The 27,977-nt window shown below is 39.4% G+C and overlaps 1 protein-coding gene across 1 annotated transcript in view; it reads right to left on the bottom strand.

Annotated features, from left to right (window-relative positions):
- Positions 1 to 27,943, bottom strand: part of LOC132556094 (cytosolic carboxypeptidase 1-like) — a 67,488-nt gene extending 39,545 nt beyond the window's left edge. Inside the window, exons 1-3 of the mRNA XM_060220482.1 lie at positions 27,890 to 27,943; positions 18,443 to 18,533; positions 692 to 825 (exon numbers count right to left, since the gene is read on the bottom strand). Coding sequence (XP_060076465.1) covers positions 692 to 825; positions 18,443 to 18,459 — 151 coding nt within the window. The 5' untranslated portion in view covers positions 18,460 to 18,533; positions 27,890 to 27,943. The remainder of the gene's footprint in view (positions 1 to 691; positions 826 to 18,442; positions 18,534 to 27,889) is intronic.
- Positions 27,944 to 27,977: the final 34 nt, after the last annotated feature.

Here is a 27,977-nt window from a genome sequence, read left to right as displayed (position 1 = left end):
CCTCTCTCTCACTGTACATACCCTGTGTATTTAGGATATTAGGTCCTCTCTCTCTCACTGTACATACCCTATGTATTTAGGATATTAGGTCCTCTCTCTCACTGTACATACCCTATGTATTTAGGATATTAGGTCCTCTCTCTCTCACTGTACATACCCTATGTATTTAGGATATTAGGTCCTCTCTCTCACTGTACATACCCTGTGTATTTAGGATATTAGGTCCTCTCTCTCTCACTGTACATACCCTATGTATTTAGGATATTAGGTCCTCTCTCTCACTGTACATACCCTATGTATTTAGGATATTAGGTCCTCTCTCTCTCACTGTACATACCCTATGTATTTAGGATATTAGGTCCTCTCTCTCACTGTACATACCCTGTGTATTTAGGATATTAGGTCCTCTCTCTCTCACTGTACATACCCTGTGTATTTAGGATATTAGGTCCTCTCTCTCACTGTACACACCCTGTGTATTTAGGATATTAGGTCCTCTCTCTCACTGTACATACCCTGTGTATTTAGGATATTAGGTCCTCTCTCTGACTGTACATACCCTGTGTATTTAGGATATTAGGTCCTCTCTCTCACTGTACATACCCTGTGTATTTAGGATAAAGAATATCTAGGATGTGATGTATCATAACTGTTGTAGGTACTTTCCACAATAAACATACATTATACCTACCTTGTGTGTTTAGGATTTGGAATATCTTGGATGTAATGTATCGTAACTGTTGTAGGTCCTCTCCACATAATGGACTTTTGGTGGACTTTCCACCAATCTTATCCAGCTGCTGAAACAATCCTTGCAGTCGTGACCTGTAAATATAATTGAGTTTGTATTCAATTTCACAAAATTTACACAAACTATACACATCATAAACTCACATCATTCCAAATTCATCTAAATACAATACATTACATCTGATACCATCAAATTCTTTCAAATTCAACATTCTTTATCTCTTCCACATTGTCCCTGTATCAGGATGTCTGTCCCTGTACACAGTGTGGTTACCCTGTATCAGGATGTCTGTCCATGTACACAGTGTAGTTGCCCTGTATCAGGATGTCTGTCCATGTACACAGTGTAGTTGCCCTGTATCAGGATGTCTGTCCATGTACACAGTGTAGTTGCCCTGTATCAGGATGTCTGTCCATGTACACAGTGTGGTTACCCTGTATCAGGATGTCTGTCCATGTACACAGTGTAGTTGCCCTGTATCAGGATGTCTGTCCCTGTACACAGTGTAGTTGCCCTGTATCAGGATGTCTGTCCCTGTACACAGTGTAGTTACCCAGTATCAGGATGTCTGTCCCTGTACACAGTGTAGTTACCCTGTATCAGGATGTCTGTCCATGTACACAGTGTAGTTACCCTGTATCAGGATGTCTGTCCCTGTACACAGTGTAGTTACCCTGTATCAGGATGTCTGTCCCTGTACACAGTGTAGTTACCCTGTATCAGGATGTCTGTCCCTGTACACAGTGTAGTTACCCAGTATCAGGATGTCTGTCCCTGTACACAGTGTAGTTACCCAGTGTCAGGATGTCTGTCCCTGTACACAGTGTAGTTGCCCTGTATCAGGATGTCTGTCCCTGTACCCAGTGTAGTTACCCTGTATCAGGATGTCTGTCCCTGTACACAGTGTAGTTACCCTGTATCAGGATGTCTGTCCCTGTACACAGTGTAGTTACCCTGTATCAGGATGTCTGTCCCTGTACACAGTGTAGTTGCCCTGTATCAGGATGTCTGTCCCTGTACACAGTGTAGTTGCCCTGTATCAGGATGTCTGTCCCTGTACACAGTGTAGTTGCCCTGTATCAGGATGTCTGTCCCTGTACACAGTGTAGTTACCCTGTATCAGGAAGTCTGTCCCTGTACACAGTGTGGTTACCCTGTATCAGGATGTCTGTCCCTGTACACAGGGTGGTTGCCCTGTATCAGGATGTCTGTCCCTGTACACAGTGTAGTTACCCTGTATCAGGATGTCTGTCCCTGTACACAGTGTAGTTACCCAGTATTAGGATGTCTGTCCCTGTACACAGGGTGGTTGCCCTGTATCAGGATGTCTGTCCCTGTACACAGTGTGGTTACCCTGTATCAGGATGTCTGTCCCTGTACACAGTGTGGTTACCCTGTATCAGAATGTCTGTCCCTGTACACAGTGTAGTTACCCTGTATCAGGATGTCTGTCCATGTACACAGTGTAGTTACCCTGTATCAGGATGTCTGTCCATGTACACAGTGTGGTTACCCTGTATCAGGATGTCTGTCCCTATACACAGTGTAGTTACCCTGTATCAGGATGTCTGTCCATGTACACAGTGTAGTTACCCTGTATCAGGATGTCTGTCCCTGTACACAGTGTAGTTGCCCTGTATCAGGATGTCTGTCCCTGTACACAGTCTGGTTACCCTGTATCAGGATGTCTGTCCCTGTACACAGTGTGGTTACCCTGTATCAGGATGTCTGTCCCTGTACACAGTCTGGTTACCCTGTATCAGGATGTCTGTCCCTGTACACAGTGTAGTTACCCTGTATCAGGATGTCTGTCCCTGTACACAGTGTAGTTACCCAGTATTAGGATGTCTGTCCCTGTACACAGTGTAGTTGCCCTGTATCAGGATGTCTGTCCCTGTACACAGTGTAGTTGCCCAGTATTAGGATGTCTGTCCCTGTACACAGTGTAGTTACCCAGTATTAGGATGTCTGTCCCTGTACACAGTGTAGTTACCCAGTATTAGGATGTCTGTCCCTGTACACAGCGTAGTTACCCAGTATTAGGATGTCTGTCCCTGTACACAGTGTAGTTACCCTGTATCAGGATGTCTGTCCCTGTACACAGTGTAGTTACCCTGTATCAGGATGTCTGTCCCTGTACACAGTGTGGTTACCCAGTATCAGGATGTCTGTCCCTGTACACAGGGTGGTTGCCCTGTATCAGGATGTCTGTCCCTGTACACAGTGTGGTTACCCTGTATCAGGATGTCTGTCCCTGTACACAGTGTAGTTACCCTGTATCAGGATGTCTGTCCCTGTACACAGTGTAGTTACCCAGTATTAGGATGTCTGTCCCTGTACACAGTGTAGTTACCCAGTATTAGGATGTCTGTCCCTGTACACAGTGTGGTTACCCTGTATCAGGATGTCTGTCCCTGTACACAGTGTGGTTACCCTGTATCAGGATGTCTGTCCCTGTACACAGTGTAGTTACCCTGTATCAGGATATCTGTCCCTGTACACAGTGTAGTTACCCTGTATCAGGATGTCTGTCCATGTACACAGTGTAGTTACCCTGTATCAGGATGTCTGTCCCTGTACACAGTGTAGTTACCCTGTATCAGGATGTCTGTCCCTGTACACAGTGTAGTTACCCTGTATCAGGATGTCTGTCCCTGTACACAGTGTATTTACCCTGTATCAGGATGTCTGTCCCTGTACACAGTCTGGTTACCCTGTATCAGGATGTCTGTCCCTGTACACAGTGTAGTTACCCTGTATCAGGATGTCTGTCCCTGTACACAGTGTAGTTACCCTGTATCAGGATGTCTGTCCCTGTACACAGTGTAGTTACCCTGTATCAGGATGTCTGTCCCTGTACACAGTGTAGTTACCCTGTATCAGGATGTCTGTCCCTGTACACAGTGTAGTTGCCCTGTATCAGGATGTCTGTCCCTGTACACAGTGTAGTTACCCTGTATCAGGATGTCTGTCCCTGTACACAGTGTAGTTACCCAGTATCAGGATGTCTGTCCCTGTACACAGTGTAGTTGCCCTGTATCAGGATGTCTGTCCCTGTACACAGTGTAGTTACCCTGTATCAGGAAGTCTGTCCCTGTACACAGTGTGGTTACCCTGTATCAGGATGTCTGTCCCTGTACACAGTGTGGTTACCCTGTATCAGGATGTCTGTCCCTGTACACAGTGTAGTTACCCTGTATCAGGATGTCTGTCCCTGTACACAGTGTAGTTACCCTGTATCAGGATGTCTGTCCCTGTACACAGTGTAGTTGCCCTGTATCAGGATGTCTGTCTCTGTACACAGTGTAGTTACCCTGTATCAGGATGTCTGTCCCTGTACACAGTGTAGTTACCCAGTATCAGGATGTCTGTCCCTGTACACAGTGTAGTTACCCTGTATCAGGATGTCTGTCCCTGTACACAGTGTAGTTACCCAGTATCAGGATGTCTGTCCCTGTACACAGTGTAGTTACCCTGTATCAGGATGTCTGTCCCTGTACACAGTGTGGTTACCCTGTATCAGGATGTCTGTCCCTGTACACAGTGTAGTTACCCAGTATCAGGATGTCTGTCCCTGTACACAGTGTAGTTACCCTGTATCAGGATGTCTGTCCCTGTACACAGTGTAGTTACCCTGTATCAGGATGTCTGTCCCTGTACACAGTGTAGTTACCCAGTATTAGGATGTCTGTCCCTGTACACAGTGTAGTTACCCAGTATTAGGATGTCTGTCCCTGTACACAGTGTAGTTACCCAGTATTAGGATGTCTGTCCCTGTACACAGTGTAGTTACCCTGTATCAGGATGTCTGTCCCGGTACACAGTGTAGTTACCCTGTATCAGGATGTCTGTCCCTGTACACAGTGTAGTTACCCTGTATCAGGATGTCTGTCCCTGTACACAGTGTAGTTACCCTGTATCAGGATGTCTGTCCCTGTACACAGTGTAGTTACCCTGTATCAGGATGTCTGTCCCTGTACACAGTGTAGTTGCCCTGTATCAGGATGTCTGTCCCTGTACACAGTGTGGTTACCCTGTATCAGGATGTCTGTCCCTGTACACAGTGTGGTTACCCTGTATCAGGATGTCTGTCCCTGTACACAGTGTAGTTACCCAGTATTAGGATGTCTGTCCCTGTACACAGTGTAGTTACCCAGTATTAGGATGTCTGTCCCTGTACACAGTGTAGTTACCCTGTATCAGGATGTCTGTCCCTGTACACAGTGTAGTTACCCTGTATCAGGATGTCTGTCCCTGTACACAGTGTAGTTACCCTGTATCAGGATGTCTGTCCATGTACACAGTGTAGTTACCCTGTATCAGGATGTCTGTCCCTGTACACAGTGTAGTTACCCTGTATCAGGATGTCTGTCCCTGTACACAGTGTAGTTACCCTGTATCAGGATGTCTGTCCCTGTACACAGTGTAGTTACCCAGTATTAGGATGTCTGTCCCTGTACACAGTGTAGTTACCCTGTATCAGGATGTCTGTCCCTGTACACAGTGTAGTTACCCTGTATCAGGATGTCTGTCCCTGTACACAGTGTAGTTACCCTGTATCAGGATGTCTGTCCCTGTACACAGTGTAGTTACCCTGTATCAGGATGTCTGTCCCTTGATCAATATAAATAAGAAAGATGTTATCTAATGAAAACAAGGTGAAATAAAAAAAAAAGGTATAATTGTCAATTGCATAATTTGTACACAATATTGATTCAGGAAGGTTATGGTGAACATCTCATTTCTTTTTCAACAGAAGTATGACAGAATGTTTGACACCAAACTGAGTTATTAAAACTTATTAATTACTCAGTTGTTTGAGTGCTACCATTGTCAGAAATGAGATTTTTTTAAGTTGTGATAGTGATGTGAAAAAATTCTCAACTGGAAAAATAATTGTTTATATATCTACACTGTAGTCTGTAGCATTTCATTTTGTAATCTGATAGATGATTATGTTAAAGGAAAGGAATGACTTGACCTTGCGGAAGTTTGTCAAATATTCCTGAAGAATTAGATATACAATGAATGTAAGACCAAGATACTATAAGCCTATGCAGCTTGAAAAATTTGTAGAATCAGATTATGTTACACAAGCCATTCACAATATAAAAACTGAGAGCGACACTGAGTGTTGAGTAACATATACATACATGGTACAAATTCACATTGTCCTATATTCATCCTGCAGCCATGTTGAACATTAAAAAACAAATCCAGTCATAATCCAGGTTATAACTACAGTTCCTGTAAAGCTTCTCCCATTATAAATAAATTCCCCTGTTGGTTTGTCTGCGAGCCTGGCACAGTTGTCCACTCTCGGCAGCCTGTGTGTCTAACGGTGGCTTTTCTACAGGTATGTTGAACACCCCATTATATTGACATTGAGCTGGGAAATGTAAATAAATCATTGTGTATTATGTATATATTACCATTCGCCTAAACCATTGGACATTTAAAAGTCGTACCAGGTTACACCTGACCAGTATATACACCTATATCTACCTCAATTAGCTACAATGCTTTTCCCATCTGACCAAAAAAAAAAAAAAATTGACACTGGATCAAAATACATTTCAGATTTATATATCTTATATTGAGATTTGCTAAATTGGTTGACCCAAGCTAATTTGATGTATTTTTGAAGTTTTGATCATTAGTCATGAGTCTGCAATGATACAGTTGTGATACCATGCACATCACCATTCACATCCTATGATGTGATTACAGAATCATCCTACATGTGATTACAGAATCATCCTACATTGTGATTACAGAATCATCCTACTATGTGATTACAGAATCATCCTACCATGTGATTACAGAATCATCCTATGATGTGATTACAGAATCATCCTACATTGTCATTACAGAGTCATCCTACGATGTGATTACAGAATCATCCTAGAATTACAGAATCATCCTATGATGCCATTACAGAATCATCCTACGATTACAGAATCATCCTACGATTACTGAATCAACCTACGATGTGGTTACAGAATCATCCTACCATGTCATTACAGAATCAACTTATGATTACAGAATCAACCTACAATGTGGTTACAGATTCATCCTACCATGTGATTACAGAATCATCCTAGAATTACAGAATCATCCTACCATGTGATTACAGAATCATCCTACAATGTCATGACAGAATCATCCTATGATGTGATTACAGAATCATCCTACGATGTCATGACAGAATCATCCTACAATGTGATTACAGAATCATCCTACGATGTGATTACATCATCATCCTACGATTACAGAATCAGCCTAGGATGTGATTACAGAATCAACCTACCATGTCATTACAGAATCATCCTACAATTACAGAATCATCCAACGATGTGATTACAGAATCATCCTACCATGTGATTACAGATTCATCCTACGATGTGATTACAGAATCATCCTACGATGTCATTACAGAATCATCCTACGAAGTGATTACAGAACCATCCTACAATCACAGAATCATCATACAATGTGATTACAGAATCATCCTACGATTACAGAATCATCCTACTATGTGATTACAGAATCATCCTACGATGTGATTACAGAATCATCCTACGATTACAGAATCATCCTACTATGTCATTACAGAATCATCCTACCATGTGATTATAGAATCATCCTACGAAGTGATTACAGAATCATCCTACATTGTGATTACAGAATAATCCTACCATGTGATTACAGAATCATCCTACGATGTGATTACAGAATCATCCTACCATGTGATTACAGAATCATCCCACCATGTGATTACAGAATCATCCTACGATGTGATTACAGAATCATCCTACATTGTGATTACAGAATAATCCTACCATGTGATTACAGAATCATCCTACCATGTGATTACAGAATCATCCTACGATGTGATTACAGAATCATCCTACATTGTGATTACAGAATAATCCTACCATTTGATTACAGAATCATCCTACCATGTGATTACAGAATCATCCTACGATGTTATTACAGAATCATCCTACAATTACAGAATCATCCTACGATTACAGAATCAACCTACGATTACTGAATCAACCTACGATGTGGTTACAGAATCATCCTACCATGTCATTACAGAATCATCCTACCATTTGATTACAGAATCATCCTACAATCACAGAATCATCATACAATGTGATTACAGAATCATCCTATGATTACAGAATCATCCTACCATGTGATTATAGAATCATCCTACGATGTCATTACAGAATCATCCTACGATGTCATTACAGAATCATTCTACCATGTGATTACAGAATCATCCTACGATGTCATTACAGAATCATCATACGATTACAGAATAATCCTACCATGTGATTACAGAATCATCCTATGATGTGGTTACAGAATCATCCTACCATGTCATTACAGAATCATTCTACCATGTGATTACAGAATTATCCTACGATGTCATTACAGAATCATCCTACGAAGTGATTACAGAACCATCCTACAATCACAGAATCATCATACAATGTGATTACAGAATCATCCTACGATTACAGAATCATCCTACCATGTCATTACAGAATCATCCTACCATGTGATTACAGAATCATCCTACCATGTGATTATAGAATCATCCTACGATGTCATTACAGAACCATCCTACCATGTGATTACAGAATCATCCTACGATGTGATTACAGAATCATCCTACGATTACAGAATCATCCTACGATTACAGAATCAACCTACGATGTGATTACAGAATCATCCTACGATTACAGAATCATCCTACGATTACTGAATCAACCTACGATGTGGTTACAGAATCATCCTACCATGTCATTACAGAATCATCCTACCATGTGATTACAGAATCATCCTACCATGTCATTACAGAATCATCCTACGATTACAGAATCATCCTACGATTACAGAATCAACCTACGATTACTGAATCAACCTACGATGTGGTTACAGAATCATCCTACCATGTCATTACAGAATCATCCTACAATGTTATTACAGAATCATCCTACGATTACAGAATCATCCTACGATTACAGAATCAACCTACGATTACTGAATCAACCTACGATGTGGTTACAGAATCATCCTACCATGTCATTACAGAATTATCCTACCATGTGATTACAGAATCATCCTACCATGTGATTACAGAATCATCCTACGATGTGATTACAGAATCATCCCACCATGTGATTACAGAATCATCCTACGATGTCATTACAGAATCATCCTACGATGTCATTACAGAATCATCCTACGATGTCATTACAGAATATCCTACGATGTCATTACAGAATCAGGTATGGTGTCCATGCAGTTATTATCAAAGTAAAAATCATTGTGTCACATATCAGTCTAACGAATACAAAGTACTGAATGTCATCACAGTTGTAATTGATGCACATAGTGGTAACCCCGTAACTCCCAACTATGCATTTCTACGCATTGTGACGGTGGTGTTGGGAAAACCGTCATATCTCCTGTATTTGTGGTGGTATTGACTTACTAATTATATCTCATAAATTTGGAGAAAATGTGGAACAACTTTTGTTCTTAGTAAATTTGGATTAGGTAAATATTTCTTATGCTTTTTGCGAGTTGAAAATACAGGGCAATTTTTTCCAAACATTTTGGATTGATGACGTCGTGTGCACAGTGTACGTAAATGGCCATTCGCGGGTCCGGTTTGTATTCCACATATATGTTCATGCAAAACAAGATATTTCACTCGAATGTCAATACATGGATACCTGATATCCATAATCTTATGCATGTACATCGTCTGTATTGATAAAGAAGCAGTTGAAATTCACTACGATTGTCGCTGAATCAAAGTCAGAAAATCCTTTAAATGTTTCCATGAGATGAAACATTTACATTTTAATGTATGTCCTATTCAGATTACACAGCGAACACTCGCATTATTATACACCTGCATTCTTCCTGTGATATCATGTCAGATAAAACATGCTGCACTTGTGATATCACGTCAGATAAAACATGCTGCACTTGTGATATCACGTCAGATAAAACATGCTGCACTTGTGATATCACACCATACATATAAACGCACCTGCTCCATATATACTATGTACATTTTTTCGTGACGGCTTTCTGAAGTTTGTGTAACATCAACTAGTGGGACCAACTTTTTATTCGTGAGCTCAGCGCGAGCTCAGCGCGAGCTCAGCAAGTACTTTATGGTATGGTATTTTTATGGTAAATTTTCTAAACCAGCAAGCTTCAGCTGTCGGTCATACATTTTTTCATCAAATCAACAAACATTGATTTTTGTAAAGATCAGTAATAGCAACACTCCGACGTATAAAGTTGACTTTATATAATCATTTATCTAACAGGTCTAAAGACCGGTATTACAGTCTTCTGGTCTCTCAACACTTCAGGAGACATATACATATAAAACAATGTCTGTACTCTACACAAGTTAATAAATATCAATTCATGAATATAAGTAATCCATGCTTGTTCGTTATAAAGTCCAATTTGTAGTAAAGAGGAGACTCTTACAAATAAATTTGTGAACGAACGGAAGAAGTTGGAAAAATAAATACAAAAATAAGAGAATAGCACATCCTATTCATGCAAATGGTTATATATTTTACATGAAATATGATAAAATACGAAATAATTCATGAAGTTTTACTTTTTATTACATCAGTTTCCAGTCTCTGACATGATCATCGTGCATAAGACGCAACGACACCACGGAGATCGATCCAAGTCCGTGGTAACACATTGGTATCTGTGGATATGTTGGGGTGTGTCTTGTTAAAATCTTGCAAAATTTAAGCTAATTTTAAAAAACAAAATTTAGTGAAGCGGTGAATAATGCAGTTCAAAATGTTGATCAACTTGTGCTCAATTTTAGGCAGTGCCGTTTTCATGTTAATTTAGATTTATTTTGATACCCACACAATGTCTATGTTAATTAACATACCACTCAGCTTAGTATGTTGATATGGTCGTGGTGTTTTCTATGACAATCATTGTGTTAAAAGGCCTATATCACTAAAGTCACGGTTAATATCTCACCATAGTTGCATAAACATATTGTGCTGAAAATCTGACATTTTATCACATCAAGGCGTTTGCTGACAGCAGTCGGCGACAAGACTACAACAGCCATTGTGTTTATTAACATTGTGTTTATTAACATTGTGTTTATTAACATTGTGTTTATCAACATTGTGTTTATTAACATTGTGTTTATTAACATTAAGTTTAATGACAGGCCATATCTCTCCATGGCTGCTTGAACATTTTCTTTGCCACCTATGCAGACTTCGACTTTTTTTTTATTTTTAAATTTTAAGTAGTGAACATCCAGCGCAGTCAGTCTTCCCAGTTTTCTTCATTATATAAGAGTACAGACAGGTTGCTTTGACAACCTGACAAAAGTGTAGTTAGTAATATCTGAGACATCTTTGTTATGATCTAATACCTGTACTGGTGAACCACTGACAGCTGAGATAACATGAGATAAATCAATACCTATGGACGTCCAGAAAGAGTACGAAATGTGATTGTTTCAACGTGTCAAGATATCAACAAAGTAAAAACTCAGCATAACATTCCTTTAAACATGACCTATATGTAAACAAAGGAAATACAAAACATTGAGATCCAACAGAAAGTACCGTACCATCAGGTGCTCCTGCCTGATAAATGTCTTCTGTTTTATCGATGACACTTAATATGTAAATCTCAGTCAATTAAAGTTTCCTCAGTCTGGTCTCAAATGAGATCAAAATTTATAACAAATTCACTTGGTAAATTAAAAAGAACAAACACATATAATTTCATATTACATAAATATATAGAATGTTCCCATCAAGGACATAACGGTTTACTGCTAGCTCAGTTTGTAATCAATTATCTCTCCAAATTTCTATCATTCCTGTCTAAGAAGTACACAGATAAGTCAGACGAACTGCCATACTCTAAACTAACCAAGAAGAAATATTAAATGCATTTGATGATATCTAATTTAGGTTTAATGTCAATTACGATATTTCCGAAGAATATCTGAAAGCCCATTTTAACAAACTATCACATTATTAGCTGTCTTTCTAATGTTAGAAATTAAATTAAAACATGCTTTTGCCCTGCGTTTAGAGCCAAAGAATTGTACCTGCTGTCTGGTTTGATGATTGTAGGGACGACTGAATTTGGGATCCGATATTTTCTCTTCCCCAATGTCTCCCTTGATAATTCAGTTAAGCTTTAACACTTAAGGTTCTGTCCCTTGGTCGAGACAAGAGTTTATGAAAATGGTAGTTACTACTTCCTACTATAAGCCTAATAAAAGTGTGACAATAGGTTCTCTCATTATCAATGCAGTATTAACAGATGGGGAGGCTTCCGGCTGTTACTTCAGTGTGGCAGCACTATAAAGTCAGTTTCAGCTCCGTACTATCACAAGGAGGCTTTCACAAATAAACCTCCAACCACTGGCACTTGGCTCACTTACATAATGAAGCTGTGTTTTAGATGAGCATAGCAGTATATAGGAATATACAACCACAAATCTTAAAGCAACTATAATGTTAAAAAACACTACAAGAAAACGATATCAAATATTCTATTTTTCAATAGTATGATACAAGACTTTCTTAATTACTAAAATTAAAAGTCACAGCAACCATTTTTTTTTAAAAATAAAGAATGTAAACAGTGCGGTCTTGATCTAATTCATACATTACAGCTCGTAACCCTGATGCTGCGCATGCGTATAAGCCGAGAAAGAAGAAATATGGCCAACGCAAATACGAAAAGACGATGGGAACCTAAAAGTTACCTTACAGAAAGTGCCAGAAAACATAAGAGAAAGGAGTCAGACCAGAAAAGAGGGCAGGTAAGATTTGATTTTAGACAGGAGATCGATAGATGGTGAAAGATGAAGGAGGATCTTGGACTGAATACTACAATGGCCAAAAACAGACCGACAAACGGACTGACAAACAGACTGACAAATGAACTGACAAAACAGTGTTACTGCAAGTATGCGTAGTAGTATGTTTTTGTCAACAAAATATGTACGTACATATTTTGTTGACGAAAACGTACTACTCGTAGAATATGGATTCGGAATTTGTGAAGCTGCTGCTTAACTGGATAGCTTAAGATGAGCCCTATAATTATAACGTATCTGCCTGTCATTGATTATAATCCAATATCCAGTGTTTGACACGTGAATATGTTATGAACAACACTACTAAAAGTATTATCTGATAAATGTTGAATGAAAATAGTTGTGTTATTCACTTGAATTTACTATCGACAACATGTGTTTGTTGTTGACTGCATGGTGGGGCCCAATTGGGGGTATTCGTTCTAAGTGTAAAAATATGACGGTACTGGTGTTACTGTGAGAATAACGACCGTGATGATAAACATAACCTTCATAATAAACACAAAGACACATGTTGAATGGTGACCAATATATATCAATGTGTACAGACAAAGTATCAATTCCTGTGCATTTCTGCACAATGAGTTTTTTTCTTTTCCGATTGTAATTACCCCCTTTGGGGCCTCACTAGTATAGCACCCTCGATTGACATAGACAATTCTCGCACGACAAGCCAAAACAAAACGAATTACTAAGATTGATTGTTAAAAATTATATATATTATAACACTATAGAATCATTTACTGCAAACAAGAATCAGCAGAAAGGCGCAAAAGCAAGTGTCATACATATGACATGTGCATTTGTTTACACTTTCCTCGTAATCCATTTTTGTTCTTTGTGGTGGAAGTGATTGACTTTGTCATATGACAAGCCAAGAGACCCACTCGGCTTTCTTCGTAATAAACACAGCATGAACATGTTTATAAACAAAAGTCAAGATAAACTATGTTCCGACACCGAAAATATGTACAAAAACAACAAATTTGACGTTATAGGTGCGTGTATCGTTTTATTATGGATAAATTCTATTATTCATTTGCCGAATTCTCCATTTCCCAATTTTGATAACGAAAAACAAAAACCTGCCATTACAAAAAACTTCTCTTTATCTTCATTTGAATTTTCTACTTTATTCCTTGATTTAATACTGTGGTTTCTGGGTAATGTTTTCTGTCTTGGTCTCCGTTATTCCTTGATTTAATACTGTGGTTTCTGGGTAATGTTTTCTGTTTTGGTCTCCGCTATTCCTTGATTTAATACTCTGGTTTCTGGGTAATGTTTTCTGTCTTGGTCTCCGTTATTCCTTGATTTAATACTGTGGTTTCTGGGTAATGTTTTCTGTCTTGGTCTCCGTTATTCCTTGATTTAATACTGTGGTTTCTGGGTAATGTTTTCTGTTTTGGTCTCCGCTATTCCTTGATTTAATACTCTGGTTTCTGGGTAATGTTTTCTGTCTGGGTCTCCGTTATTCCTTGATTTAATACTGTGGTTTCTGGGTAATGTTTTCTGTCTTGGTCTGCGTTATTCCTTGATTTAATACTGTGGTTTCTGGGTAATGTTTTCTGTCTTGGTCTCCGCTATTCCTTGATTTAATACTGTGGTTTCTGGGTAATGTTTTCTGTTTTGGTCTCCGCTATTCCTTGATTTAATATTGTGGTTTCTGGGTAATGTTTTCTGTCTTGGTCTCCGTTATTCCTTGATTTAATACTCTGGTTTCTGGGTAATGTTTTCTGTCTTGGTCTCCGCTATTCCTTGATTTAATACTGTGGTTTCTGGGTAATGTTTTCTGTTTTGGTCTCCGCTATTCCTTGATTTAATACTGTGGTTTCTGGGTAATGTTTTCTGTTTTGGTCTCCGTTATTCCTTGATTTAATACTGTGGTTTCTGGGTAATGTTTTCTGTCTTGGTCTCCGCTATTCCTTGATTTAATACTGTGGTTTCTGGGTAATGTTTTCTGTTTTGGTCTCCGTTATTCCTTGATTTAATACTGTGGTTTCTGGGTAATGTTTTCTGTCTTGGTTTCCGCTATTCCTTGATTTAATACTGTGGTTTCTGGGTAATGTTTTCTGCCTTGGTCTCCGTTATTCCTTGATTTAATACTGTGGTTTCTGGGTAATGTTTTCTGTTTTGGTCTCCGCTATTCCTTGATTTAATACTGTGGTTTCTGGGTAATGTTTTCTGTCTTGGTCTCCGTTATTCCTTGATTTAATACTGTGGTTTCTGGGTAATGTTTTCTGTCTTGGTCTCCGCTATTCCTTGATTTAATACTGTGGTTTCTGGGTAATGTTTTCTGTCTTGGTCTCCGCTATTCCTTGATTTAATACTGTGGTTTCTGGGTAATGTTTTCTGTCTTGGTCTCCGCTATTCCTTGATTTAATACTGTGGTTTCTGGGTAATGTTTTCTGTCTTGGTCTCCGCTATTCCTTGATTTAATACTGTGGTTTCTGGGTAATGTTTTCTGTCTTGGTCTCCGCTATTCCTTGATTTAATACTGTGGTTTCTGGGTAATGTTTTCTGTCTTGGTCTCCGCTATTCCTTGATTTAATACTCTGGTTTCTGGGTAATGTTTTCTGTCTTGGTCTCCGTTATTCCTTGATTTAATACTGTGGTTTCTGGGTAATGTTTTCTGTCTTGGTCTCCGTTATTCCTTGATTTAATACTGTGGTTTCTGGGTAATGTTTTCTGTCTTGGTCTCCGCTATTCCTTGATTTAATACTGTGGTTTCTTGGTAATGTTTTCTGTCTTGGTCTCCGTTATTCCTTGATTTAATACTGTGGTTTCTTGGTAATGTTTTCTGTCTTGGTCTCCGCTATTCCTTGATTTAATACTGTGGTTTCTGGGTAATGTTTTCTGTTTTGGTCTCTGTTATTCCTTATAGTTCTAGTGTGACCCTGGTGTCAGTGAATTTAAGCTTTCATGCCTGTGTTCTAATCAATTATTTATGAATATATTTCAGGAGTTATATCCCATATCAGAAGGGGAAAATAAGTGTTTACTTGTTAATTGTATAAACGATGTAAACATACAAAATGTACATGCAGATTTTTCTTTAAACCAGGCTACTATACACTGATGTTTGTGTAATGGCCTTTAGCTCAGTCCAGCTGTTAAACCAAACCTATGTCACTAACATTCCTAGAACTAGGAAATCTGCGTTACAGCCTTATCATAATACTGTAACTCAAGAACAAAATAAATAGGTGGATTTAAAAGAATTCCAAAGAGCTTTTGACCTATCTTTAACACCTTCTTCTAAATGCATTTCTTCAAGAAATTTGTTTTTTTTAACTCTGTACACTACCAAACCCAATTCCAAACTGAAAGAATACCTTGGTTCCCTTGTCGTGAGAGTTTTCTATTACACGAAAGGTGAACAGCTGTATCAATGTATGGTGGTAAATTATACTAATTGTATTTCATCCAAACCAATGAAGAAATACATGAAGAACGAAATCATAAGTGATCAAGTTTCTGGTAGACAACATCCTCTGTATTAAGATCTCCAAACAAAGGCTATCGGCATACATGTAGAAATCAACTGTGCAAATCTGTTGGCTGATTTCTTTTTGTTTTCATATGAGGCTGAATTTATATCTTAAAGAAGTCCTGTCGTTAAATAACGAGATTAAGTGGTGTTTACTTGTCGGTGTTGGTTTAATATTCAAGGGGCTCTTCCTTTTATCACTATTTTCCTACAAGAAGTCATGAAATGACAAACTTGTAACACAAGGTATCAAATGATGCAGGCTGATGAAAAATAACCGGGAAGTTTTAGTCAAAAGTTCTCCAGTGATCCCATTGAAAATATTCTACTTCTTTGTAAGATATGAAGCTGGACGTGTTTGATGCTTGTTAGTTTGCCTTTTGGTTCTGTTGTTTCATATCTTGTTCTCAAATGAGAACGTGAAATCACTTACTTGGAATAAATAAAAATTTACATAGCAGCTGTCATTGATGAAGCAGAATATGCTTACATCAGAACATATCTTCAAGTAACAAGAAATTTATCAACTACGTCTATCGTATATATCCAGCAGAAATCAAAGACACTGTAGACTTTTCTACATCAGCTGCATATCTTAATCATTTCTTACAACAAAACCAACATGGACAGCTTTCCACCAAGCTTTATCATACGCATGATGATTTCAGTTTCAATTTCCCTATTGCGAATTTTCCATTTCTTGATAGCATAATCCCTATTTACATGTCACAGTTGATTCAATATTCAAGGGCCTGCTTCCATTATTACGATTTTCGTGCAAGAAATTATCAACTGACGTTCCAACACGTAAGACAGGGATTCAAAAGATGCAGGTTTATGAAAATAATGAGGTAGTCCATCACAGATCTGAGGGTCAAATCTTATGTCAGTCCATCACTGATCTGAGGGTCACATCCTAATATCAGTCCATCACAGACCTGATGGTCAAATCTAAACAGCAGTCCATCACAGACCTGAGGGTCAAATCTTAACATCAGTCCATCACAGACCTGAGGGTCAAATCTTAACATCAGTCCATCACAGACCTGATGGTCAAATCTTATGTCAGTCCATCACTGATCTGAGGGTCACATCTTAACATCAATCGATCACAGACTGAGGGTCACATCTAAACTGCAGACCATCACAGATCTGAGGGTCACATCTAAATATTGGTCCATCACAGATCTGAGGGTCACATCTTAACATCAGTCCATCACAGACCTGAGGGTCACATCTTAACATCAGTCCATCACAGACCTGCGGGTCAAATCTTATGTCAATCCATCACAGACCTGAGGGTCACATCTTAACATCAGTCCATCACAGATCTGAGGGTCACAGCTAAATAATGGTCCATTACAGATCTGAGGGTCACATCTTAACATCAGTCCATCACAGACCTGCGGGTCAAATCTTATGTCAATCCATCACAGACCTGAAGGTCACATCTTAACATCAGTCCATCACAGATCTGAGGGTCACATCTAAATAATGGTCCATTACAGATCTGAGGGTCACATCTTAACATCGGTCCATCACAGACCTGAGGGTCACATCTAAACAGCAGTCCATCACAGATCTGAGGGTCACATCTAAATATCTGTCCATCACAGATCTGAGGGTCACATCTAAATAATGGTCCATTACAGATCTGAGGGTCACATCTAAATAATGGTCCATTACAGATCTGAGGGTCACATCTTAACATCAGTCCATCACAGATCTGCGGGTCAAATCTTATGTCAATCCATCACAGACCTGAGGGTCACATCTTAACATCAGTCCATCACAGATCTGAGGGTCACAGCTAAATAATGGTCCATTACAGATCTGAGGGTCACATCTTAACATCGGTCCATCACAGACCTGAGGGTCACATCTAAACAGCAGTCCATCACAGATCTGAGGGTCACATCTAAATATCTGTCCATCACAGATCTGAGGGTCACATCTAAACATTGGTCCATCGCAGACTTGAGGGTCACATCTAAACATCAGTCCATCACAGACCTGAGGGTCACATCTTAACATTGGTCCATCACAGACCTGAGGGTCACATCTAAACATTGGTCCATCACAGACTTGAGGGTCACATCTAAACATTGGTCCATCACAGACCTAAGGGTCATATTTTAACAATGATCCAACTCTTACATCTTAACATCCATTAATCAGTTTCAATACCATCATTTTTAATAAAAGTTTAGCTTCATTTATTACTTCAGAATGAAAAAGAAATTTAAACAATGTTTTTTATACTTACGCAACACTTCGGTCCATTTTGATGTCAGAAAATGGAGAATGAATCCTTTCCCTCCACCAGTTCCTGTCTCTTCTGTTCTTCCTGATTTGGTCTGTAAAGGACAAAATCATAAAACAAACACATTCAATAACAAGTCAAATATGCCATATGGTTTGGTGCCAGATTAACACTGATACCTAATGATAAATTGTGATTTTCAAATAGCTCATCCTACAGGTTTGAGATGTACAGGAAGTAGGTGTGATTTTCAGACCACTCATCCTACAGGTTTGAGATGTACAGGAAGTACGTGTGATTTTCAGATCACTCATCCTACAGGTTTGAGATGTACAGGAAGTAGGTGTGATTTTCAGACCACTTATCCTACAGGTTTGAGATGTACTGAAAGTAGGTGTGATTTTCAGACCACTCACCTACAGGTTTGAGATGTATGGGAAGTAGGTGTGATTTTCAGATCATTAATTCTACAGGTTTGAGATGTACGGGAAGTAGGTGTGATTTTCAGACCACTCATCCTACAGGTTTGAGATTAGTAGAAGTAGGTGTGATTTTCAGATCATTCATCCTACAGGTTTGAGATGTACAGGAAGTAGGTGTGATTTTCAGACCACTTATCCTACAGGTTTGAGATGTACAGGAAGTAGGTGTGATTTTCAGATCATTCATCCTACAGGTTTGAGATGTACAGGAAGTAGGTTTGATTTTCAGACCACTTATCCTACAGGTTTGAGATGTACAGGAAGTAGGTGTGATTTTCAGACCACTCATCCTACAGGTTTGAGATGTACTGGAAGTAGGTGTGATTTTCAGACCACTCATCCTACAGGTTTGAGATTAGTGGAAGTAGGTGTGATTTTCAGATCATTCATCCTACAGGTTTGAGATGTACAGGAAGTAGGTGTGATTTTCAGACCACTTATCCTACAGGTTTGAGATGTACAGGAAGTAGGTGTGATTTTCAGACCACTCATCCTACAGGTTTGAGATGTACAGGAAGTAGGTGTGATTTTCAGACCACTTATCCTACAGGTTTGAGATGTACAGGAAGTAGGTGTGATTTTCAGACCACTCATCCTACAGGTTTGAGATGTACAGGAAGTAGGTGTGATTTTCAGATCATTAATCCTACAGGTTTCAGATGTACAGGAAGTAGGTGTGATTTTCAGACCACTCATCCTACAGGTTTGAGATGTACTGGAAGTAGGTGTGATTTTCAGACCACTCATCCTACAGGTTTGAGATGTATGGGAAGTAGGTGTTATTTTCAGACCACTCATCCTACAGGTTTGAGATGTACTGGAAGTAGATGTGATTTTCAGACCACTCATCCTACAGGTTTGAGGTGTACAGGAAGTAGGTGTGATTTTCAGACCACTCATCCTACAGGTCTGAGATGTACAGGAAGTAGGTGTGATTTTCAGACCACTCATCCTACAGGTTTGAGGTGTACAGGAAGTAGGTGTGATTTTTAGACCACTCATCCTACAGGTTTGAGATGTATGGGAAGCAGGTGTGATTTTCAGACCACTCCCCTACAGGTTTGAGATGTACGGGAAGTAGGTGTGATTTTCAGACCACTCATCCTACAGGTTTGAGATGTACTGGAAGTAGGTGTGATTTTCAGACCACTCATCCTACAGGTTTGAGATGTACTGGAAGTAGGTGTGATTTTCAGACCACTAATCCTACAGGTTTGAGATTAGTGGAAGTAGGTGTGATTTTCAGACCACTCATCCTACAGGTTTGAGATGTACTAGAAGTAGGTGTGATTTTCAGACCACTCATCCTACAGGTTTGAGATGTACGGGAAGCAGATGTGATTTTCAGACCACTCACCTACAGGTTTGAGATGTACATGAAGTAGGTGTGATTTTCAGACCACTTATCCTACAGGTTTGAGATGTACAGGAAGTAGGTTTGATTTTCAGACCACTTATCCTACAGGTTTGAGATGTACAGGAAGTAGGTGTGATTTTCAGACCACTTATCCTACAGGTTTGAGATGTACAGGAAGTAGGTGTGATTTTGCAGACCACTTATCCTACAGGTTTGAGATGTACAGGAAGTAGGTGTGATTTTCAGATCATTAATCCTACAGGTTTGAGATGTACAGGAAGTAGATGTGATTTTCAGACCACTCACCTACAGGTTTGAGATGTACAGGAAGTAGGTTTGATTTTCAGACCACTTATCCTACAGGTTTGAGATGTACAGGAAGTAGGTGTGATTTTCAGATCATTAATCCTACAGGTTTGAGATGTACAGGAAGTAGGTGTGATTTTCAGATCATTAATCCTACAGGTTTGAGATGTACAGGAAGTAGGTGTGATTTTCAGATCATTAATCCTACAGGTTTCAGATGTACAGGAAGTAGGTGTGATTTTCAGACCACTCATCCTACAGGTTTGAGATGTACTGGAAGTAGGTGTGATTTTCAGACCACTCATCCTACAGGTTTGAGATGTATGGGAAGTAGGTGTTATTTTCAGACCACTCATCCTACAGGTTTGAGATGTACTGGAAGTAGGTGTGATTTTCAGACCACTCATCCTACAGGTTTGAGGTGTACAGAAAGTAGGTGTGATTTTCAGACCACTCATTCTACAGGTCTGAGATGTTCAGGAAGTAGGTGTGATTTTCAGACCACTCATCCTACAGGTTTGAGATGTACAGGAAGTAGGTGTGATTTTCAGACAACTCATCCTACAGGTTTGAGATGTACTGGAAGTAGGTGTGATTTTCAGACCACTCATCCTACAGGTTTGAGATGTACGGGAAGCAGATGTGATTTTCAGACCACTTACCTACAGGTTTGAGATGTACATGAAGTAGGTGTGATTTTCAGACCACTTATCCTACAGGTTTGAGATGTACAGGAAGTAGGTGTGATTTTCAGACCACTTATCCTACAGGTTTGAGATGTACTGGAAGTAGGTGTGATTTTCAGACCACTCATCCTACAGGTTTGAGATGTATGGGAAGTAGGTGTTATTTTCAGACCACTCATCCTACAGGTTTGAGATGTACTGGAAGTAGGTGTGATTTTCAGACTACTCATCCTACAGGTCTGAGATGTACAGGAAGTAGGTGTGATTTTCAGACCACTCATCCTACAGGTTTGAGGTGTACAGGAAGTAGGTGTGATTTTTAGACCACTCATCCTACAAGTTTAAGATGTATGGGAAGCAGGTGTGATTTTCAGACCACTCCCCTACAGGTTTGAGATGTACGAGAAGTAGGTGTGATTTTCAGACCACTCATCCTACAGGTTTGAGATGTACTGGAAGTAGGTGTGATTTTCAGACCACTAATCCTACAGGTTTGAGATTAGTGGAAGTAGGTGTGATTTTCAGACAACTCATCCTACAGGTTTGAGATGTACTAGAAGTAGGTGTGATTTTCAGACCACTCATCCTACAGGTTTGAGATGTACGGGAAGCAGATGTGATTTTCAGACCACTCATCCTACAGGTTTGAGATGTACATGAAGTACAGGTGTGATTTTCAGACCACTTATCCTACAGGTTTGAGATGTACAGGAAGTAGGTTTGATTTTCAGACCACTTATCCTACAGGTTTGAGATGTACAGGAAGTAGGTGTGATTTTCAGACCACTTATCCTACAGGTTTGAGATGTACAGGAAGTAGGTGTGATTTTGCAGACCACTTATCCTACAGGTTTGAGATGTACAGGAAGTAGGTGTGATTTTCAGATCATTAATCCTACAGGTTTCAGATGTACAGGAAGTAAGTGTGATTTTCAGATCATTAATACTACAGGTTTCAGATGTACAGGAAGTAGGTGTGATTTTCAGACCACTCATCCTACAAGTTTAAGATGTATGGGAAGCAGGTGTGATTTTCAGACCACTCCCCTACAGGTTTGAGATGTACGAGAAGTAGGTGTGATTTTCAGACCACTCATCCTACAGGTTTGAGATGTACTGGAAGTAGGTGTGATTTTCAGACCACTAATCCTACAGGTTTGAGATTAGTGGAAGTAGGTGTGATTTTCAGACAACTCATCCTACAGGTTTGAGATGTACTAGAAGTAGGTGTGATTTTCAGACCACTCATCCTACAGGTTTGAGATGTACGGGAAGCAGATGTGATTTTCAGACCACTCATCCTACAGGTTTGAGATGTACATGAAGTACAGGTGTGATTTTCAGACCACTTATCCTACAGGTTTGAGATGTACAGGAAGTAGGTTTGATTTTCAGACCACTTATCCTACAGGTTTGAGATGTACAGGAAGTAGGTGTGATTTTCAGACCACTTATCCTACAGGTTTGAGATGTACAGGAAGTAGGTGTGATTTTGCAGACCACTTATCCTACAGGTTTGAGATGTACAGGAAGTAGGTGTGATTTTCAGATCATTAATCCTACAGGTTTCAGATGTACAGGAAGTAGGTGTGATTTTCAGACCACTCATCCTACAGGTTTGAGATGTACTGGAAGTAGGTGTGATTTTCAGACCACTCATCCTACAGGTTTGAGATGTATGGGAAGTAGGTGTTATTTTCAGACCACTCATCCTACAGGTTTGAGATGTACTGGAAGTAGGTGTGATTTTCAGACCACTCATCCTACAGGTTTGAGGTGTACAGAAAGTAGGTGTGATTTTCCGACCACTCATCCTACAGGTCTGAGATGTTCAGGAAGTAGGTGTGATTTTCAGACCACTCATCCTACAGGTTTGAGGTGTACAGGAAGTAGGTGTGATTTTCAGACCACTCATCCTACAGGTTTGAGATGTACTGGAAGTAGGTGTGATTTTCAGACCACTCATCCTACAGGTTTGAGATGTACGGGAAGCAGATGTGATTTTCAGACCACTTACCTACAGGTTTGAGATGTATATGAAGTAGGTGTGATTTTCAGACCACTTATCCTACAGGTTTGAGATGTACAGGAAGTAGGTGTGATTTTCAGACCACTTAACCTACAGGTTTGAGATGTACAGGAAGTAGGTTTGATTTTCAGACCACTTATCCTACAGGTTTGAGATGTACAGGAAGTAGGTGTGATTTTGCAGACCACTTATCCTACAGGTTTGAGATGTACAGGAAGTAGGTGTGATTTTCAGATCATTAATCCTACAGGTTTGAGATGTACAGGAAGTAGGTGTGATTTTCAGATCATTAATCCTACAGGTTTGAGATGTACAGGAAGTAGGTGTGATTTTCAGATCATTAATCCTACAGGTTTCAGATGTAAAGGAAGTAGGTGTGATTTTCAGACCACTCATCCTACAGGTTTGAGATGTACTGGAAGTAGGTGTGATTTTCAGACCACTCATCCTACAGGTTTGAGATGTATGGGAAGTAGGTGTTATTTTCAGACCACTCATCCTACAGGTTTGAGATGTACTGGAAGTAGGTGTGATTTTCAGACCATTCATCCTACAGGTTTGAGGTGTACAGGAAGTAGGTGTGATTTTCAGACAACTCATCCTACAGGTTTGAGATGTACTGGAAGTAGGTGTGATTTTCAGACCACTCATCCTACAGGTTTGAGATGTATGGGAAGCAGATGTGATTTTCAGACCACTCACCTACAGGTTTGAGATGTACATGAAGTAGGTTTGATTTTCAGACCACTTATCCTACAGGTTTGAGATGTACAGGAAGTAGGTGTGATTTTGCAGACCACTTATACTACAGGTTTGAGATGTACAGGAAGTAGGTGTGATTTTCAGATCATTAATCCTACAGGTTTGAGATGTACAGGAAGTAGATGTGATTTTCAGACCACTCACCTACAGGTTTGGGATGTACAGGAAGTAGGTTTGATTTTCAGACCACTTATCCTACAGGTTTGAGATGTACAGGAAGTAGGTGTGATTTTGCAGACCACTTATCCTACAGGTTTGAGATGTACAGGAAGTAGGTGTGATTTTCAGGTCATTAATCCTACAGGTTTGAGATGTACAGGAAGTAGGTGTGATTTTCAGAGCATTAATCCTACAGGTTTGAGATGTACAGGAAGTAGGTGTGATTTTCAGATCATTAATCCTACAGGTTTGAGATGTACAGGAAGTAGGTTTGATTTTCAGACCACTTATCCTACAGGTTTGAGATGTACAGGAAGTAGGTGTGATTTTCAGACCACTTATCCTACAGGTTTGAGATGTACAGGAAGTAGGTGTGATTTTCAGACCACTTATCCTACAGGTTTGAGATGTACTGGAAGTAGGTGTGATTTTCAGACCATTAATCCTACAGGTTTGAGATGTACAGGAAGTAGGTGTGATTTTCAGACCACTCATCCTACAGGTTTGAGATGTATGAGAAGTAGGTGTGATTTTCAGACCACTTATCCTACAGGTTTGAGATGTACGGGAAGTAGGTGTGATTTTCAGACCACTCATCCTACAGGTTTGAGATGTACGGGAAGTAGATGTGATTTTCAGACCACTCATCCTACAGGTTTGAGATGTACGGGAAGTAGATGTGATTTTCAGACCACTCACCTACAGGTTTGAGATGTACAGGAAGTAGGTGTGATTTTCAGATCATTAATCCTACAGGTTTGAGATGTACAGGAAGTAGATGTGATTTTCAGACCACTCACCTACAGGTTTGAGATGTACAGGAAGTAGGTTTGATTTTCAGACCACTTATCCTGCAGGTTTGAGATGTACAGTAAGTAGGTGTGATTTTGCAGACCACTTATCCTACAGGTTTGAGATGTACAGGAAGTAGGTGTGATTTTCAGATCATTAATCCTACAGGTTTGAGATGTACAGGTGTGATTTTCAGATCATTAATCCTACAGGTTTGAGATGTACAGGAAGTAGGTGTGATTTTCAGATCATTAATCCTACAGGTTTCAGATGTACAGGAAGTAGGTGTGATTTTCAGACCACTCATCCTACAGGTTTGAGATGTACTGGAAGTAGGTGTGATTTTCAGACCACTCATCCTACAGGTTTGAGATGTATGGGAAGTAGGTGTGATTTTCAGACCACTCACCTACAGGTTTGAGATGTACTGGAAGTAGGTGTGATTTTCAGACCACTCATCCTACAGGTTTGAGATGTACTGGAAGTAGGTGTGATTTTCAGACCACTCATCCTACAGGTTTGAGGTGTACAGGATGTAGGTATGATTTTCAGACCACTCATCCTACAGGTCTGAGATGTACAGGAAGTAGGTGTGATTTTCAGACCACTCATCCTACAGGTTTGAGATGTACTGGAAGTAGGTGTGATTTTCAGACCACTCATCCTACAGGTTTGAGGTGTACAGGATGTAGGTATGATTTTCAGACCACTCATCCTACAGGTCTGAGATGTACAGGAAGTAGGTGTGATTTTCAGACCACTCATCCTACAGGTTTGAGGTGTACAGGAAGTAGGTGTGATTTTTAGACCACTCATCCTACAGGTTTGAGATGTATGGGAAGCAGGTGTGATTTTCAGACCACTCCCCTACAGGTTTGAGATGTACGGGAAGTAGGTGTGATTTTCAGACCACTCATCCTACAGGTTTGAGATGTACTGGAAGTAGGTGTGATTTTCAGACCACTCATCCTACAGGTTTGAGATGTACTGGAAGTAGGTGTGATTTTCAGACCACTAATCCAACAGGTTTGAGATTAGTGGAAGTAGGTGTGATTTTCAGACAACTCATCCTACAGGTTTGAGATGTACTGGAAGTAGGTGTGATTTTCAGACCACTCATCCTACAGGTTTGAGATGTACGGGAAGCAGATGTGATTTTCAGACCACTCACCTACAGGTTTCAGATGTACAGGAAGTAGGTGTGATTTTCAGATCAGTAATCCTACAGGTTTGAGATGTACAGGAAGTAGGTGTGATTTTCAGACCACTTATCCTACAGGTTTGAGATGTACAGGAAGTAGGTGTGATTTTCAGACCACTTATCCTACAGGTTTGAGATGTACAGGAAGTAGGTGTGATTTTCAGACAACTTAACCTACGGGTTTGAGATGTACTGGAAGTAGGTGTGATTTTCAGACCACTTAACCTACGGGTTTGAGATGTACTGGAAGTAGGTGTGATTTTCAGACCACTTATCCTACCATGTTTGAGATGTACTGGAAGTAGGTGTGATTTTCAGACCACTTATCCTACCATGTTTGAGATGTACTGGAAGTAGGTGGGAAGGACTATCAGTTTTGGAGCAGCTTTGACCTAAAAAGTTTCATTAAAATTAGTTCAATTGTTTCTGAGAAGAAATTAAAAATGTAAATTGTTTACAGCCACACAACAAATTATGACAGACAAATTATAGGCGATTGGACTTGGTTACTTGAGATCTCTGTCTCAGGTGACATATAATACAATATACATTTCAGTCCCAGACAATATTGTCTACACTTCTATTCAAAACCACTATATATTTCAGAACAACCATTTTGTTACGTGGAATCACATGAATTCACAACTGACCAGCTCGGCTTTGTACTTAAATGATTTTGGTAGCTGTATCACATTTACAACTTGCGAATAGAAAAAAAAAGTTAAGAAATCCATTCCTTGTAAAATATTGTAATCAAAACCACCCATGGATACCACAAATTCGTTGTTTGGTGATGTCAACAGAAAACGGAGGAGCAACAACTTTTTTTTGAAAACTGTTTTTGGTGAACAAGTCTGAGCTTGTATTTATTTGTCAGTAATTTCTTTGAGAAAATATAGACAGTTTATTGTATCGTTTAGTATGAACAGAGACATAGACCTATATGTATCTGGTATGAACACATTTCTGTCAGGCAAAAGTGAACAACACAGAAATGCTTTTTTTATTTTTTTGTGCACAGCCATTGACTGGAACTATCTAAAAAACGGTACTGTCTCAAACACTAAAAGTAGCATCTTTTAAACTTCCATTGCCCTTGTAAGGCACCGTCATATTTTAGCCAAACTGGGTATTTATGATGTATAAATATAGATTTCAATACATTTGTAGAAGCTGAAAATACAGCTCAGTGGTTCCTGAACTAGTGGAAATTTTCCTTTTGCTTAATTAGTGAAAGTAATTCAAAGTAACAATGCCAAAGAAAACCACAAAGTTTCCTAACATGTATGTAATGATAGAACTCCAATAGTATTTGGTTGGTTTCCCCTTTTCCTCAGAAAGATATGCACTTTGTACATTGTACCAGTTTAATAGTAATATTCTGATTAACTGTTGAGCCCATACTAGCTATGGATTGAATGAAATAAAATCGATCTATTAACTAACACGTGCTGAATGTGGTATACAACACAGTAGAGTTAATTAAACCAATTGTTAAGTGATCTGATTGACGTCATCATACATACATGTGTCAATAATAAATGTCAGAAACAAAAAAGCCAAGTTTATACATGCACGAAATAATCAATTATACAATGATTAAAAATTCCGGAAAAAAAGAAAAACGAATGTGACATTTTATGATTATTAGCCAAGAGTATGTGCATTTTACCTACCTGGCTGTATGAGAACTAGATATATAGCCCGGTGCCTTATTTCCGTTCTTCTGATACTTGTCAAACCCAGTTTTTCGCTATTCGACCA

Source organism: Ylistrum balloti, unplaced genomic scaffold, assembly GCF_031769215.1.
Source record: "Ylistrum balloti isolate Yb309-2 unplaced genomic scaffold, AGI_CSIRO_Ybal_v1 Utg370544, whole genome shotgun sequence".
In the NCBI taxonomy this organism is placed as follows: Eukaryota; Metazoa; Mollusca; class Bivalvia; order Pectinida; family Pectinidae; genus Ylistrum; species Ylistrum balloti.
The sequence above is the reverse complement of the archived record's forward strand: the minus strand, read 5'-3'. Positions and strand labels throughout refer to the sequence as shown.